General features: G+C 41.2%; 1 protein-coding gene across 8 annotated transcripts in view; it reads right to left on the bottom strand.

The window, feature by feature from the left end:
* Nucleotides 1-18566, bottom strand: part of Zdhhc20 (zinc finger DHHC-type containing 20) — a 60992-nt gene that overhangs the window by 12896 nt on the left and 29530 nt on the right. For 5 of the 8 annotated variants that reach the window (XM_029468955.1, XM_029468952.1, XM_029468950.1 and 2 more), the window contains exons 5-9: nucleotides 12619-12688; nucleotides 11473-11505; nucleotides 10746-10866; nucleotides 4255-4290; nucleotides 1071-1212 (exon numbers count right to left, since the gene is read on the bottom strand). In XM_029468955.1, coding sequence (XP_029324815.1) covers nucleotides 1071-1212; nucleotides 4255-4290; nucleotides 10746-10866; nucleotides 11473-11505; nucleotides 12619-12688 — 402 coding nt within the window. The remainder of the gene's footprint in view (nucleotides 1-1070; nucleotides 1213-4254; nucleotides 4291-10745; nucleotides 10867-11472; nucleotides 11506-12618; nucleotides 12689-18566) is intronic. The other 3 variants (XM_029468953.1, XM_021182184.2, XM_021182185.2) reach the window with 1 other exon arrangement.

The raw sequence follows: 18566 nt of genomic DNA on the forward strand, positions 1-18566 counted from the left end.
CACAGGCTAACTCATGGCATAAACTGGTCTCTCTCTCTCTCTCTCTCTCTCTCTCACACACACACACACACACACACACACACGGGTCACTGAACACATGTGGAGGTCAGAAGACAATTTGTGGGAGTCGGCTCTCTTTTCCTCTCTCATGTGGGTTTTTCAGACTGAACTCAGATCATCATCAAGCACCGCACACAGCAGGCACCATTACCTATCAGCCATCACTCCAGCTTTGTACCCTTACTTTAAAAATTAGAAAAAAAGGAAAAGAAAAAATGCAGTAACAAAAATACTATGCACTAAATTTCACCGAAAAATGAAACAAAAATGGAAGATGTGTAGTAGTGGTTTCAATGAAAATGGCCCCCACAGACTCATAGGGTAAGGCACTGTTGGAAGTGTGGTCTTAGGGGAAGTTTTTCCCCTTAAGGTTTCAGAGGCTCAGAGTAGGCTCAGTGTTGCTCTCTCTTCCAATCCAGGCATAGAATTCTCAGCTATGTCTGCCTACCCGTCGCCATGCTTTCTGTTAAAACAATAACAAATTAAATCTCTGAAACTGTAAACTAGCCCCAATTTCATGTTTTCCTTTATAAAAGTTGCTGTGGTCATGGTGTCTCTTCACAGCAACAGAAATTCTAAGGCAACCTTTAGAACATATGCCAGTTAACCTTTAGAACATATGCCAGTCAGGCTGTGTGTCTGTGGGGTCAAGAATACACAGGAGTATGCTGCTCTGTCCAAGCAAGAAAATAAACTGAGGATTTTAAATGGTTTGTGTCTGAGAGTGAACTACCTTAACATGAGGATCTGTCTATCATTCAGAATAATATCTTTTACTCATAATGTATAGACGGTAAGTTTTGCTATATAATACATTACACTGAAGTCCTATACACACAGTCACTCCTGCACTTCTCTTCAACACCAGTCTCACGCCCACTGTACCCAACACAGTCAAGTTCAAGCACAGTTACTCTTCATCTCTTTATCACCTACTACCATCTTTCTATACATTCAACCCACGTTCATTTGTGGTCATTAAAAAAAACCATATACTTTAGTCTATTTACCTATTGTCGTTCTATTTTTTCCAACCAGCCAGCAATGGTAGCTAAATAGTGAGAGCACACTGACGAAGAACATTGCAGACACAAAGAAAAGGAACAGTACGTGGAACTTTGCGCTGGGGAAATTTAAAACTGTTGGTTCATTCTGAGGAAAGAAGAAAGAAGGGTTAATTGTAAGGATACTGAATCTCTAAGTGCAACTTATTCTGGTTCTTCATAAAGACTGATTCCACCAAAAAAAAAAAAAAAGTCACACATGAAGAGTAATAAAATAAGACCATGTATTCTGAAACAATGACTACAGAAGCAAACAATGGGTCTAGCAGGCTGAGCCCATAAACACTCCAGTAATTTATAAACTGTCCCTAGGGGCTGGAGAGACAGCTCAGGGTTAAGAGCACTGACTGTTCTTCCCAGCACTACATGGCATCTTACCACTGTCTGCAACTCCAGTCCTAGGAGATCCAACACCCTCTTCTGACCTCTGGGGGCACCAGGCATGTACTTACATGGTACACAGATATAAAAGCAGGCAAATATCCATCCATACACATATTTATTTATTAATATAAAGTAAATAAGTAAGTAAATAATTTAAAGTCATTAAACACCTAATAATTCAGCCATAAAATGAGATGGACTCTTTCCCTAGCAATTTTCTTTGACACCCTATATACATATTCAGATTTTCCTCAACATCCAGAGGAACATGAGTACTTCCATTTCCTTAATTATATATGCATTAAAAACAAGTGGAATGTGATATATTCAGTTCTACTTCTGCACGTCTCTCCTCCAAGCTGCCCCTGTTCTTAGATGTGCTGATGTCCACCTTCTCATCCTTGTTTCTTTTTCTCGGGAGTCTTTGTAGGTAACTGTCATTTGTAAGAGTTGCCATAACGTATTGAAGAATGAAGTTTCTGTCATTCCTTCTTACAGAAATATGGCTAGGAAGAAGCCTTTGAATATTTGCTCTTAAAATAAAACCATAAAAGGGCTGGAGGTGTAGTTCAGTCAGAAAAAAATGCTTGCCTAGTATGCATGGAGTCCTAGGTTCAGCCCCTAGCATGACAGGAACTGGACATGGTGGTGCATTCCTGTAATTCTAGTACTCAAGAATAAGCAGGAGGACCAGCCGGGCAGGGTGGTGCACGCCTTTAATCCCAGCACTCGGGAGGCAGAGGCAGGCTACTCAGAGAAACCCCCGTCTCAAAAAAAAAAAAAAAGAAAAGAAAAAAAAAGAAGCAGGACCAGAAGTTCGAGGTCATCTTTGACTGTACAGTAAATTCAAGGTCATCTTGGGACACATGAGACTGTCTCAAAACTTGTAGCCTCCCCCAGCCTGAAGCGGGCTGGTGCAGACCTTGTTGGCACTGAGGTGGGGCCACCTGCAGTGCAGCTTTCCAACTTGGCTGCCTTCTTTTGAAGTGACAACTGCCCTGCTCTTCTCCAAGATGCTGCTACCCTCAGAGAGGCTGAACCTGTCTTCCTGAGACATTCCTGAATAAGCAACAACCTGGCGACAAAGCACCAAGGATTGGGGGGAGTTGGGGGGGGGGAATGGGCCTTCCCCCTTTTAAGCACAGTCTCTTAGTAAACTCTCGGGCCTTGATCAGAGAAAATTTGTCGTGGTCTCATTATTTCTCTCACAGTCTAGTCTCTTTCAGCCCCAGCCTGCCTTCCAGAAATACCCGGTTCATGTAGGCCGTGGCATACTACAACAAAAACTGTATCGGCAGGTCTCCTAGGCTTTCAAACAGGTTGCCCTACTTAATTTAAAAACTATTTAATGGGCTAGGTATGGTACCACATACCTTTAATGCCAGCACTTGGAAGGCAGAGGCAGGACAACCTCTGTGAGTCTGAGGCACATTGGAATGTATCCTGGTCTACATATTATGATAGCCAGGAGTACATGGAGAGAGACCCTATCTCAAAAAGGGGGCGGGGTTGAGGGTAACTACAACAGACTGGAGAGATGACTTCTTTAAAAAAAAAAAAAAGGGAGGGCTCTCACTGTGCTCTTCCAGAGGTCTTGAGTTCAATTCCCAGCAGCAACATGGTGGCTCACAATCATCTGTAATGGATCTGATGCCCTCTTCTGGTGTGTCAAGAGAGCAATGGTGAGTACTCATATACATAAAATGAATAAATAAATCTTAAAAAAAAAAAGAGTTCTGGCTGCTTTTCCAGAGGTTCCCAGCACCTACCTCAATGGCCCACAACTACTTACAACTCTAGCTCAAAAGGTCTGTCTATGGGCCAGGCCTTTAATCCCAGCACTTGGGAGGCAGAGGCACGTGGATTTCTGATTTCGAGGCCAGCCTGGTCTACAAAGTGAGTTCCAAGACAGCCAGGGCTACACAGGGAAACCCTGTCTCGAAAAAAAAAAAAAAAAACAACAAACAAAAAAACCTGTCTATGGAATTCACTCACGCACGTGAGCTGTTTTATTTTTTTTTTAATTTCTGACCAAAGGGGCAGCAAGAAGGCTCAAGAGGTTAAAATATGCTTGTTCAAGCCCAACATCCCAAATTCTATCTCTAGAACCCATGTTTAAAGGAGAACTGGCTTCCAAACTTAACCTCCACACATGTGCCTGCATGCATGTACACACATCATACGCACAACTATAATTTAAAATTTTTAATTTAAAACAAAAAGTGTTTAACAGGGGGGTTAGAAAGCTAGGAGGTATTTTATAGGTATTTTTTTCTGGAAGCACTCACATAAATAGTGGGAATGGCTACCCACACCCATGTAAAGGTCGGAGAGAGGCAGACCAAGAAACTCGCTAGTCAGAGAGCTTCTGCTTCAGTGGGAGGCCCTGTCTCAAGGCACTAAAGTGCAAATGGAAGATATCCACTATGTCCCCCAACATGTGTGAGCACCTGCACACTCATGTGCATATACCACACACATAACACACTACACACAGACTTAACTGAAAATCTGTTAGTGTGTGTGTGTATTGGAGATTGAACCTGTGGACTCAAAAGCTTGATCACTGAACATCATCTCCCCCACAATCTTGCATTATTCTGATACCTCTCTTTTTCCCCAGAGAAACCACTACACATTTAAAACACAGTAAATAGTCTGTCTTGCCAACTGTAGAGCAAAGTTTAATTACATACATTCACTCTGTAAAAGATGATGAGGATGTCATGGCAACAATGTGTTTTACCTTTGGGCAATTCTCTGTAGATTTCCTGCGGCAAAGCTTGTGCAAACAAAGACAATGCATTAAGAAAATTAAGTTATAAAATCCTTACCCTGGAAACTAAGCTTTATCAGTTGTGTGCATTTGGAAAGAATATAAGAAGCTGCCCTCTAATTTAGGATCTACATTTTCCCAAAAGATAAGAAAAAACAAGTAAAAACATTTCTCTCTTCAAGCACATCTCAGAGCCCCTCTAAACATGCACTTTCCCATCTAATTATAAAAGACACTCTCGTCTAAAAGAACTAATTAACATTTACAACGCACATCTGTATGTAACTCTTTAACCTCTGGGTTCTTAGTGGTTCTAGAAATGAGACCTGATGACTCAGCAACTTCACTGTTGCTGCCTGTCTCACTGGGGAGACAGTGGCAGCCTCTGACTCAGCTCAGCAACTTTTACAAGTCATAGCATATCACTTTTTCCCACTTTTCTGGAGACAGACAGACACGAGACGCACACTCACTCTTCTAACACCAGAGATCTCGAAGGTCCCTCTATCACTTAGCCCTACCAGAATCCTGGGCTTTCCCTTAGTATCCTTCCTGAGTCTAATTTAGGTATAAAAAGATCCCTAGGAGCTGGGTGGTGGTAGTGCACACCTTTAATCCCAGCACTTGGGAAGCAGAAGTAGGCAGATTTCTGTGTCTAGCCTGGCCTATAGTTGAGTTCCAGGACAAGAATACATAGAGAAAAGGTTCCCTTAGTGTAGCCAAAACACTCCAGTTGACACCTATAGATTAAAGGTTCTTCCTTCCCTCAAACATCTACCAGTTCCCTTCTGCCTTGGTTCATGTCTTCCCTTCACTGTGAGCTCCATCGTGTCCACTCACTCTAATATGCAATCTACTCTATTTCAAGTGTCCAGGTATGGGAAGGTAGATTGGCTGCTTAACCCTGAGGTCCAGTTTTCACCCTGTACTGACTGAGAGTCCAGAAACTTTACCAACAGAGGCTTGTCTTACTCTCAAACAAAGATTGTTATGAATAGCTCAGGGACTAATTATATTTGATGTTAATTCCTTCTCCTGTGAGGGGTTGTGAACAAGGAATGAGTCAGCACTCAGGTGATTTCCTGTAAACCTGCTTCCCACCTTAATTTGTAAAATAAAGGAGAGTTGATGATTGGGCAGATAAAAGGGAAGGTGGAGTGGAAGGTGAAGAAAATGGAAGAGGGAGAGGACATGGAGGAAGAGGAGGAAGACAAGTGGAGCAGAAGCACATGGCCTGAAGAAACCGCAAGTTCTAAGGGGTCTCATAGATGTGGAAGATGGCAGTGTATCAGTAGATCTGCCCAATCTAGGTGCACAGGATGTATTCATATTAACTGAGTCGTGTTTTCATTGTCAGGGAATATTTGGGTTGGAGATTTACCTCAGCAAAAGATGTTTAAAACTTTGCATATTTTGGACACAATGTTTGTGACCTCTAATTTATCTGTATTAGCACTCTCCTGTCAGCCCTAAGTCTAAAAAAGTACACCTCAAAAACTACTTTTAAGATTTCATTTTGGTTTTAGAGGCAGGGTCTTACCATGTAGCTCTCTGGCTGGCCTAGAACTTGCAATGGAAACCACATTAGCTTCAAACTTACAGAAGCATATTCTTTAAGAGAGATAACTAAGCTGGTTCCATTTTGTTTTACTAATTACACTCTAGCAAAATTTTCAACTTGGCTTCATCTTAAACTCTTCTAGATTACATCTTTCAAATAATGTAACTTAGCCACAAAATCACAAGCAACCATCACAAGGCTATCTACATGTAACACTGGAGAACCCACATCCACACCTTGAGAGCACGATGTGATTTCCTGACCTTCTTTCACCACCAGTGCTTAACTGTAAAGCAGTGATTCTCAACCTTCCTGATATTGTAACCCTTTAATACAGTTCCTCATATTTATTGTGGTGATTCCCAAGCATAAAAGTATTTTTGTTGCTACATTGTAACTATAGTTTTGTTAGTGTTATGAATCATAATGTAAATATCTGACTGATATCTGATATTCAACCCCTGTAAAAAATCATTTGACCCCCAAAGGGGTCATGACCCACAGGTTGAGAACTGCTATTCTAAAGCACGTATGTACGATATCTTCTCTCTACTCAGTAAACTCACTAACTCTGATTTGTCTAAAACTTGTTTCTGTGGAAGTCCACGAGGAAGCACTTTCTTTGGACAGTGCTAGGCTGCATCCCCCTGATGCTGCTGAAAGGCCAAGGCCCAGATGCTCACAATCTATCCCTGAGCAGAAGCTGATCAGGTTTTGGTTTTGAGACAAGGTCTCACATACAGTTCCAGCTACTCTGGAGCTCACTCTGTAGGCCAGGCTGGCTTCAAACTCAGAGAGATCACCTGCTCTGCTTCCTGAGGGCTGGGGTTAAAGGTGTGCAGAGGATGCCAGATGAAGTTTGCTCAAAGTCTAAAAACCACACATTTTTTAGGACTTGATTTTAATGAGTGGGTTTTGTGTACACATATATGTAAGTAAACCGTGTTCGTGACTGTAAGTGGATGTGAGCCAGCATGTAGATATGGGTCCCCTCTGTAAGAGCAACAAGTGGTCTAAATCAAGGAGCCATCTTCTCTCCAGGCTCCCTCAATTACAGTTTTAGTAAAAATCTCTAAGACATAACTGTGTTCCATGACTCGGTGCTGTACGCTGCTTTAACTGACAACTGACCTTGAGAAGTACCTGACTCTGCAATAAAGATCTGACCTTAAATTCTAGTTTTCTAGACTATGAAGTATGTGACCTAGGGTGCTACTTAATTTCTCCAATCTCAGCTTCTCACTCTGATAACTGCAGTAACAACAACCCTCTGTACGACCATGGCTCCTTCTCTTCTTGTACAGGCACTCTGGGATCTTGGTGCTTCACTGACTTGGGCAGATACTGCCCTCACAAGCTGGCCAGTACTTAGAAAAGAACTCATCACTCCAAAAGGGCAACTTTCATATGCTAATCAATCCAGAGCCTATACCCAAGCCTGCCATTCCTGTGGCCACTCCCACCAGGAAGCAGTATCCTCTAGTTTAGTCATCCAAGAATCCATTGAAATCACTCAAACTGGCTAATCCTAAAGCTTTTTAGACTCCAAAAGCTCTTGCACTCACTGATCCCCCTGAATAGCCACCCACACTTCTACTAGGCTGTTTCTGTTCTCTTTGGGGCCTTTGAGTAATTATCTTCTCAGTAGCAATAGGCTCTAGGTCTGTGGGCCTCACCAGAGCTGGATAATAAGAAAACACATATACATCTTAAGATTTTTCAGGTGTTAGAGTATATGTGGACATATTTGTATGCCACAGTTATTCCTCTGCCAAATCACGGTTTAACTGTGAAAATGTAAACAATAAAGGTGTGAGAAGGAAACAGTCTCATATCAAACAGAGAGCAGCCAGAAACACGAACGAAAAGAGCTTAAAAATAGCAAACTTTGAGAAAAACAAAATGTGTTTAGAAGATACAAGCTAAATGTGAACGGAAACTTTTCAGCAAGAGTCAGAGGACGAGGAGTATCTTTAAGGAGCCAGTGCCAGGAAGACACTGAAGAATGTTAGGGGCATTGTACTGGCTGGTTTTGGATCAACCTGACACAGCTGGAGTTATCACAGAGAAAGGAGCTTCAGGTGAGGAAATGCCTCCATGAGATCCAGCTGTGGGGCATTTTCTCAATTAGTGATCAAGGAGGGAGGGCCCCTTTGTGGGTGGGACCATCTTTGGGCTGGTAGTCTTGGGTTCTACAAGAGAGCAAGCTGAGCAAGCCAGGGGAAGCAAGCCTGTAAGAAACATCCCTCCATGGCCTCTGCATCAGCTCCTGCTTCCTGATCTGCTTTGAGTTCCAGTCCTGACTTCCTTTAGCGATGAACAGTGGTTTGGAGGTGTAAGCTGAATAAACCCTTTCCTCCCCAACTTGCTTCTTGGTCATGATGTTTGTGCAGGAATAGAAACCCTGACTACGATAGACATGAACACTGTGGCTGCCTTTCACCCAGGAGATTTTGCTGTGCTGTGTGGCAAAAGCTGTCTACAGCCTGGGCCCAGGCAAACCTGTCTCAGCCAACAGAGTACAGGTCTATAGATGCCCAGTGGCTCCTGGTAGGAGAAACTGCCAATTTTCGTGCTGCCTAAATTATGAACTTTGTTTCTATCGCTGGAGATGTCTATATTTTCCTAAAGAAAGTCTCATCTATAACAAGATCATACATAAAGATCAATATCTTTTCCACGGAAACAAAAACCTATCAGAGAGGGGCTGGAGAGACGGCTCAGAGGTTAAGAGCACTGTGCTCTTCCAGAGGTCCTGAGTTCAATTCCTAGTAACCACATGGTGGGTCTCAACCATCTGTAATGAGAGCTGATGCCCTCTTCTGGCCTGCAGGTGTACATGCAGCCAGAAGCCTATACACATAATAAATAAATCTTGAAAATAAAACTAATCAGAAAAAGTAGACAAAAGATCGAGCTCATAAAAAGATATGGCTATGAATAATAAGCACAGTCTTACACGTGCAGAGTTAACAAAGTTAAGTACTCTGATCGTAAGTCAACAGGCGCCACACTTTAAGAAAGGAGTATAAAAACATGGCATCAGGACACAGACATGGTTAGGACAGGATAGGTTGAGACATACAATGAGAAAAATAAAACCAAAGGCTGAGGCAGGAGAACTGCCTGCTTAGGTTACATGGTGAGTTCTAGATTAGATTGGCTAATTTAAGACCATCACACAGACAGACAAACATCTACTGGATGCTTTTCATTTAGAACATGTTTACATTCATTTAACCTATCACTTCTGTGCAGTTAGTATTATTCCAGATTTCACAACTGAAAGAGCAACCTAAGCTAACTTCCTTTGGCTATTTTACTATTCAGCAAACATTTACTAAACACCTACAGTGTTGTGTGCCAGGTAACATCCTAGATGTTCTACTGATGAAAAGGACAAAATTTCTTGCCTTCATGGAGTTTAAATTATAAGAATATATAGTTATATAGATCTGCCTGCTTCTAGACCTAGGTATCAGAGGACAAACAACAACTCAAGAGTAATTACCAACTAAAGGTTTGATACTGGGTTCAGCAGTGTGACAATCAGGACTGAGCCTTTATTTAATGGGATTGATGAAACCAGGGGGCAAAAATAGATGAAGTATATCCAGATATTTAAAGATTTAATGAAAGGGTAGTATATATATTTTAAAGTTACTTCTAAATTATATCAATAGCACATAAACATATAAAAATCAAATACCAAGAAAATGTTATTAATAACTACTTCTAAGATAGAGTTCTTTTCACACTTTTGTAGTTACTTTCCCCTCAAGAATATAAATTTACAAATTAAAAAGGTTTCAACTTGATTACATATTCTGAATATATAAGCATTTGCAATGGTACCTAACACCCCTAAGAGAACAAGAATCAGCAGGTCTCTTCTCCTGTCGTCCTTCTGAGCAGAGAGTACCATCAGCAGCTCTCTAACATTTCCAGAGAGGCCAGGACACACTCACAGGTTACCTTTCCCCAGACACCATCACATACTTTTTACACTCATGTATGCCTTGTTCCTTGTTCACAGCACATCCCAGAGGTCACTCCCAGTTACTGCCCTACTGGGTGCTTGTTTCTGTATGCTTTCCTCTCACAGATAAATCAAACTTTAGCTCCTTGTTGTTAAAACGTTTGACTATTTTCAACTACTTGCCATTTTTAAAAACTCTGAGAAGCTGGGGTTGGAGAGACATTCCAGCTATTTAAGAGCCTGGCTGCTCTTGAAGAGGACCCAGGTTTAACTCCCAAAACGTACATGTCAGCTCACAATCTCCTGTAACTCTACTTCCAGAGGATCTGACACCCTGTTCTGGCCTCTGCAGGAATCAGGCACACACCTGGTGCATCTATGTATATGGCAAAACATCCAAATGTATAAAATAAAAATACATCTTTTTTAAAATTCTGAGAAAAAGGGCTGGAGAGATGGCTCAGCAGCTAAGAGCACTGACTGTTCTTCTGAAGGTCCTGAGTTCAAATCCCAGCAACCACATGGTGGCTCACAACCATCTGTAATGAGATCTGATGCCTTCTTCTGGTGTGTCTGAAGGCAGCTACAGTGTACTTATAATAATAAATAAATAAATCTTTTTTAAAAAGTATGCAAACAGGAAGCAAGTATTAGTCTGGCCCAAGGATATCATTCTGAGCCTTATCAAGTCAAGTCAAAGTAGTGACCTCTTTAAAACAGCTCTTTTGGCAATGTGCATCACAGAGAGACACTTGTAATCTATGAAATAAACATGTATTTACAAGTACACATGCAATTTATATGAAGTATAGTCCTGACTGCACCATTATAAAATCTAATCCGATCTACTTATAAAAAGTACTAAGTGACTCTTTCAAATACATATCTTTTACATATGTTTAAGACAAAAAAAAGACTTACCGTCCAAAATTTTATAAAATACTCTAAAACTGTTGCAGCCACAAAAAGGCAATATAGTAGAGAATACAACAAAAACAGCATGAAGAATTTGTAATTAGTAAATCCCACACAGTTATTCACCCTGGAAGAATACAGAAAGTAACATTATAAAAGTCAGACAAACCATAAGCACAGAATCAGAATGCAAACGTGGTCTCAGGCGTGTGGGAGAAGGATGTTCGACGCTGTCTCCTCTGTGAGATGTGAACATCCTGGCAGCTGTACAGAAGTGGGATATACTTGCTGTTACTGACCTCACAGAGATGGCTAAGACAGGAGATTAAAGTGTGCCTTTTAGTCATAGGAAGGAAAGAGGACCAGAAAGCTTTACGTCATCATTACTTGGCAATAGGTCAAGTAAGAAGTAGAAAACAAAGCCCGGCGTGATGGCGCACGCCTTTAATCCCAGCACTTGGGAGGCAGAGGCAGGCGGATTTCTGAGTTCGAGGCCAGCCTGGTCTACAGAGTGACTTCCAGGACAGCCAGGGCTATACAGAGAAACCCTATCTCGAAAAACCAAAAAAAAAAAAAAAAGAATGTGCTGGGACTCTGGAGTTAAAAAACAGCATCACAAGATTTTTTTTTTAAAAAGGGATTATTAAGAAAAAAAATCATTTTCAATTCCTGCTTCTGATGCCCAACCCTGGCCCCCTTGGTTTAGGCAATTTCTACTATTTTTCATACATACCATGGACAGTGATGATCCATCTTAAGAACACATCTAGGAAGCAAGCATACGAAAATTCATACAGAAAAATTGTGACTCTAGTTTCTCATTATTTTACTGAACTAAATATTTTAAGGGAATATTTAAAAATATTCCCTTAAAACTAAATCTTATGAGGCAACCTAGAAACATCAGGTAACTTGTGAGATTCTGTAAGCACCTCCATGGGTAAACAGTCACAAGGTTTTTACATTGTGAAGTCAGTCCATTGCATCTAGCTCATTGGACCAGACCAAATGACATCTTATTATTCAGATGTGGAGATGACTTCTAGTACATTACAAAGGCCCAATTTAAACATCAGCTAAGAGCTGGAGAGATGACTCAGCAGTAAAGAGCACTGACTGCTCTTCCAAAGGTCTGGAGTTAAAATTCCAGCAACCAACTACAGATCTCACAAATAATGTAAGAATGATAAACCTAATACCCAGAAAGTAGCACAGCTTGTCTAAGTGGCTTCGATTAGTCAGGGTTGGTTATTTATTTATTTATTTATTTATTTATTTATTTATTATATGTGAGTACACTGTAGCTGTCTTCAGACACTCCAGAAGGGAGCATCAGATTTCATTACGGGTGGTTGTGAACCACCATGTGGTTTCTGGATTTAAACTCAGGACCTTTGGAAGAGCAGTCGATGCTCTTAACCACTGAGCCATCTCACCAGCCCCCCCAGTCAGGGTTTTAAACTAACTTCTCATATGAAAACAAGGATTAAAATGGAAGTGATGGCAGATAAAAAACAATCATAGTATTTACTTCATTGATTTTTTTTCATATCAACATTGATAATAAAAACAAGAAACTATCATTGTCTCTAATTCAAGAAGTAATCAAACATATTTTACAAGGCGGGTGTAACCACTGGCTCCTTAACATTACACGAAGCACAGTACAGAAAGCTTATTTAAAGTTAAAGTTCTATTCAACTAGCAGAGAAACTCTTCTAGTATATTCTAGCTTACATAATCATTTATGATAGTTCTATATTAACAGCAAGTGACAGGAAAAGACGAAATGGTTTTGCTAAGCATGAGGAAGCATGTAATGTCTGTCTGTTACCTAGGACTAGAGTGGTGCTAAGAAAGCAAACTGAGTAGCACTCACCTGTCACATGCTGAGCAGTGATGGGCTCGGTCAGGTTTAATCAACTGACATTTTTCACAATATCGGATAGCTAGAGAGAGAAAAAAGAAGAAGAAACTCAAAGGTGTGTGTGGTGGTTTGAATAAAATGGTCCCCAAAGGTCCACAGAGAGTGGCTCTATTAGGAGGCATGGCCTTGTTGGAGTAGGTGTGGCTTTGTTGGAGGAAGTCTGTCACTAGAGGGTGGGGTTTGAGGTCTCATAAACTCAAAACCAGGTCTAGTGGCTCGTTCATTACTGCTGCCTGTGGATCAAGATATAAAACTGTCAGGGCCTTCTCCTGCACCATGTCTGCCTGCATGATGCAATGCTCCCACCATGATGATAACGGACTGAACCTCTCAAACTGAAAAGCAGCAACAATTAAATGTTTTCCTTTGTAAGAGTTGCTGTGGTCATGGTGTCTCTTCACAGCCATAAAACCCAAACTAAGACAATGTGTAAACTTAACTCATTTTTATAAAGCTTGATTTTCAAAATACACTCTGGAAACTAACAGTGGTTAGTTTAAAAACGCCAGAGTCCACCAGAGAGCTTCTCAAAATGCCAGGAGAACGGGGACTGCATAATGTATCCTCTCAGAAGTTCTCACCCAAGCCCAATGCTTGTTGATATAGCATAGTGTCTATTGATGTACTTAGAGGCATTTTAAGCATTCTCATTTTGACGTTTTGAAACAGCTTTATTTAAAGCCCTTCTAAATACCTTCTGTCTGCATCCATCCCTACCCTAGACCAATGACAATTCATTTTTGGAATAAAAATGAAAACTTCTTTCTAAATAAATTCTAATACATGTTACACTATTACCTAATTCACATTCTACTGTTCAAAAGACACTGATCACCTACTATGTGCCAGGTATTCTAATCAAAAATCCCTGCTTTGTGAAGCTTATACACTCTATACTCTAGGGACTAACAGGCAAAAATAAATAGCATATCAGACAATGACATCAGACAGTAAGGACAGTAGTCTAACTTTACAACACCTGAGAAAACAAAGGGTTAGAGACTGAGGATGTAGTGCAGATAGAACAGTGCCAGCCTAACATTCATGCACAAAGCCCAAGATCTGAAGCATACCACTGCATGTACAAGACATACAGGCCTGCAGAAGTTCAAGGTCAGTAGCAAATAATTACACTGGGAAGTTTGAGGCCAGTCTGGGATACAGGAAACTTCAGAGGAAACAAAACAAAACACTATTTTGAAAAATGAAGATTCTATTTAGAAGTAACAGTCTGCCATAGAAAACTGCTTGCTCTTACAGAGGATCGAAGTTAAGTTCCCAGCACCCATGTCAAGTAGCTCTAAACCATCTACAGCTTCAGCTCCAGACCTCTGGCCTCCAAGTATACAAGACACATACCTAAACCTAATAAAAAAAATAAATATTTTTTAAAAATGACAAATTAGGACGGGCAGTGATGGCGCATGCTTTTAATCCCAGCACTTGGGAGGCAGAGGCAGGTGGATTTCTGAGTTCGAAGCCAGCCTGGTCTACAGAGTGACTTCCAGGACAGCCAGGGCTACACAGAGAAACCCTGCCTCGAAAAACAAAAACAAACAAACAAACAAACAAACAAAAAACAACAAAAAAAGACAAATTAGGATGCTTATTACAGCTATTTTAAATAATGAAATACCAGGAAGATTTTCTGGGGTTTGTTGTTATTGGTGTTGTCTTTGTTTTGGGTTTTTGAATTTTGTCTTTTTTTGGTGTATTTTGCGTGAATGTATGTTCTGTAAAACTGGTTTGTGCTTGGTGGCCTTGAAGGCCTTAAGAGGGCATCAGATCCTTAAGGGACTGAAATTACAGGCAGTTCAGAGCTGGGAATTGAACCTGGGTCCTCTGAAAAATCAGCCAGAGCTCTTAACTGCTGAACCATCTATCACTCCAATCCCCAAGAATAATTTTATAGATGAAAATGGCCTTATACTTCATGGTATATCTGTACGGCATACTATTCTGCAAAACAAGAATTTCCCACATAAAATACATATCCCATTAAGGAAAAGACAGCACGCTGAAGATGGTGCCAATAATGCTGAGTCCACACAGGAAACAGAAACATAAGGCTACATGTTTAGTACGCTCAGGATCGGAAAGCAGTTAAGGTCCTCATGTTCCCTTTCCTCTACATCCTCTCTCCACTCAATCTGTGACAGCTGTGCACAGATCTGCGTGGCAGGCCCTGTAAGAAAAATGGGTTGGAGTCAGCTGTGGTATTGCAAGAATTTAATCCAGCACTTGGAAGGTACAGACAGGTAGATTACGATGAGCTTTAGGGCTACATGGTGAAACCCTGTCCTAAGGAGGGATAGTGGGAGAAAGAAACAAAACAATGCTTAATAAATGAGCAGTTGAAGCTAATGAAACAGCTGCACTTTTTGTACAGAGCAGCCAGACAAGGACAGTACTGAGGACAGATGCAGCAGAGTGTGGCTAGGGTGTTGTTCAGAGTTCCTACACATGGCAAATACTGCCCACCTGCAAACCTGTCTCCTGCTTCCAGGACACTAGATTTTAAATGTAAATCTGCTTTCTATGAGTTTTAAGGTTCAAACAACTCATTAAAGTACAAGTATCCTTCCAAAGCTAGAAACACAAAAATGGGTCTGACTGGACAGACAGACAGACAATGAATAGAAAGGCACATGCCCAGGTGAATGATGAACTCTGACAGAGGGCTCCTGGGATGTGCTGGGGCAAAATGTCAGATCCTTCTGAAATCTTAAGAATCCAAGGTGCAGCTGGGCGGTGGTGACGCATGCCTTTGATCCCAGCACTCAGGAGGCAGAGGCAGGTGGATTTCTGAGTTCGAGGCCAGCCTGGTCTACAGAGTGAGCTCCAGGACAGCCAGGGCTACACAGAGAAACCTTGTCTCGAAAAACCAAAAGAATCCAAGGTGCAGCTTTGTTGATAAAATGTGCCAAAATGAAGATAGGCCGAAGAGATGCTTGGAATCCCCTCTTAGGCTATCTGTTGCAGGAACCAGGCACCTTCCCACACTTGTGCTGGTAACACTCTGCCTCAGTGGGCTGGCCAGCTATGCACTGGCAGGCAATGCCTGACCTGTTTTTATCTCATGGAGACTCTCAGGCCCGGAGCTCCCAACTGTCTCTAGTCATCTTGCTAAGTTTCCACAGGCTGATAGCTACCATGCCAGACCCATCCTTCAAAACCCCCACGACCTTTGTGGTGCACATCTGGCAAACCCATGAAACACAAACTTAGTTCAGAAACAACGATAATTCATTCACTGGGTACAGCAACTAAAATCCGAATCCTGACTGATCCGCCATTGAAACTGGGAGACACAAGCAATTACATCTTGTCCTCATGCTAGCCCCATCCAAAATAACCTAACCCTCTCCTGCTTCCTCTCTTTCCCCCTCCAACCCAGAAGTCCCCTACTCATCCAGTGATCAGCTCCTTTATTCATCAGGGGATTGGTTCACGAGAAGTGACTTGAGTAGGACTCACTCCTTGTCCAAAGCCCCTCCCAGGAGAGTGGAATTACCATCTACATACAAGCAACCCCAGGGCTATCCACAACAATTCCCCTTTCTGTCCAATTAAAAGACTCTTTTATCTCAGATATAAATTGAACACAACATTACCATTTTGTAATTTGTAAAGTACAAGATAGACCTAACATCCAGTCCATCATTTATGTCACTAAGATACAACATTGTCATCTGTCCTAACTCAAATACGTATAATTCTACACCTGACTTATGTCCTGGCTTTAGATTGTATGCTATCTGAAAACCATCCTCTCAAATCTGTTCTCTCAATGTAAATAGCCTGGGATGGCTATGGAGCTATAAGTCTTCAATAGCAAATGCATGCTTTAAGCTTATTGCTAGGGTGTTTTTGGTTATTCTAATTAGAAATAGTTGAGAGTAGTTAATAGAGAACAGCCCAGATTATTTTACACAGGTAGTTGGTTTTTTAGAAATGTCAAAAATCCACGGAATATGACATTTAATGTTATCTATTTACTTGTTGTCAAGTCTGTTCCTGACAGCATTCACTTTCTTGGATTCAAAGAAGAAATTGAGCATCAGTGGAGTTGCTCCAGTTGTGGTGAGGCAGCCACTAGGCAAGAATTGCCACATTACATCTACAGATAAATTCTACACCTGACTTATGTCCTGGCTTTAGATTGTATGCTACCTGAAAACCATCCTCTCAATCTGTTCTCTCAATGTAAGTAGCCTGGGATGGCTTAAGTCTTCAGCCCTGTCCAGAACAAGGACACAATTTACAGATTAGGACAGCATAGTCTGCTGAGACAGAATAGGTTAGTCCTTAATTTCCTGTTTCTCTAAGGTCTGTCAAGACGATCCTGGGCCAGAAGGCTGAAGACAGATGAATGCTCCAACTTACTGACTTACTGGGTCTGTATAGGTAGGCAGCTGTCTCTACAATTTGTCTCAGTTTTAGAAGCTGTGTTAGGCTTCCCATATATTTTCAGTTAATGTTGGTCATGCTCAGATTTCTGACAGGGCTGAAGACTTAGAGCATATAGTGGTTTTAATCTCTTTAGTCTGAAATCTATACAAGGTACCTCATATATCACATAGTGGTTTTATATATCTATATCTATATCTATCTATCTATCTATCGATACACACACACACACATACACATGTGTGTGTGTATATATATATATATAAATATATATGTGTGTGTATAAAATCAATATACCAAAACACCTTTACTTAATGTCTTAAAAAGTTAACAATGTAACCTCAAAACCTAGCAGTTGTTAAGACACAGAAAAGTAACTCCTTGCTGAGAAACCCATAGTAGCTCCTTCCTATGCACACAAGTATCCTAAGCCTGCCCCTCCCTAGCACGAGTGTATAGCTATACTAAGTTTTAAGAGATTGCCTTTAATTATGTGTAATGTGTTTATGTGATGATATGCATATGGGTACAGGTGATTTCCCAGCAAACATGGTGTTTGGTTTGATGCTGGGAGACAAACCCAGAGGTCCTCCACAGAAGCAGCAGGAACACTTAACCCATCCTCCACCTTCTCTACAGCCCCATGAAACTAACTTTCTTTTTAATGTATGAGTGTTCTGCCTGCGTGTATTCCTACATGCTGGAAGAGGGCATCAGATCCCTTTATAGATGGTTGTGAGCCACCATGTGGTTGCTAGGAATTGAACTCAACTCAGAACCTCTGGAAGAGCAGCCAGCATTCTTTTTTTTTTTTTTTTAAATGTATTTATTTATTTTATGTAAATACACTGTAGCTGTCTTCAGACCCCAGAAGAGGGCATCAGATTTCATTATGGATGGTTGTGAACCACCATGTGGGTGCTGGGACTTGAACTCAGGACCTCTGAAAGAGCAGCCATTGCTCTTAACCGCTGAGCCATCTCTGCAGCCCCAGCAGCTAGCATTCTTAACAGCTTGAGCCATCTTACCTGCCGGAAACTTTTTCTTAATAAACTCCAACTCTGCTTTATCCTGACTCATCCTGAAATTCTGTGCATAAGTCATAAATCCTGGCTTGACCTTGAGGCCTCTGAAAGAACTCTTCAGACTGCACTGCCGGCAGCATCAAACTGTGGCTTCTGTGGCTATTGAGGTAACTTAGGCTTCAAATGTTTAAGTGACTTGCACAGCACTAGCAAAGAAAAACGAAGGCTTTATCTGCAAGAGATGTGTTTATTCTGTACTATAAAAAGCTAGTTGTATCATTTATCATGTGTTGTCTGTGTGTGGTATGGTATGAGTGTTGTACACGCTTGTATGGAGGCCAGGAAAAACTCTTCCATTGCCTGGACACAGGATCTCATCCTGAGCAGGAAACTTGCTGTTTTGGCTAGGCTGGCTGGATAGTGCTCTCAGGAAGTTCCTGTCCTCACCCTGCAGTGTTACAGGCA

Source organism: Mus caroli, chromosome 14, assembly GCF_900094665.2.
Source record: "Mus caroli chromosome 14, CAROLI_EIJ_v1.1, whole genome shotgun sequence".
Lineage (NCBI taxonomy): Eukaryota > Metazoa > Chordata > Mammalia > Rodentia > Muridae > Mus > Mus caroli.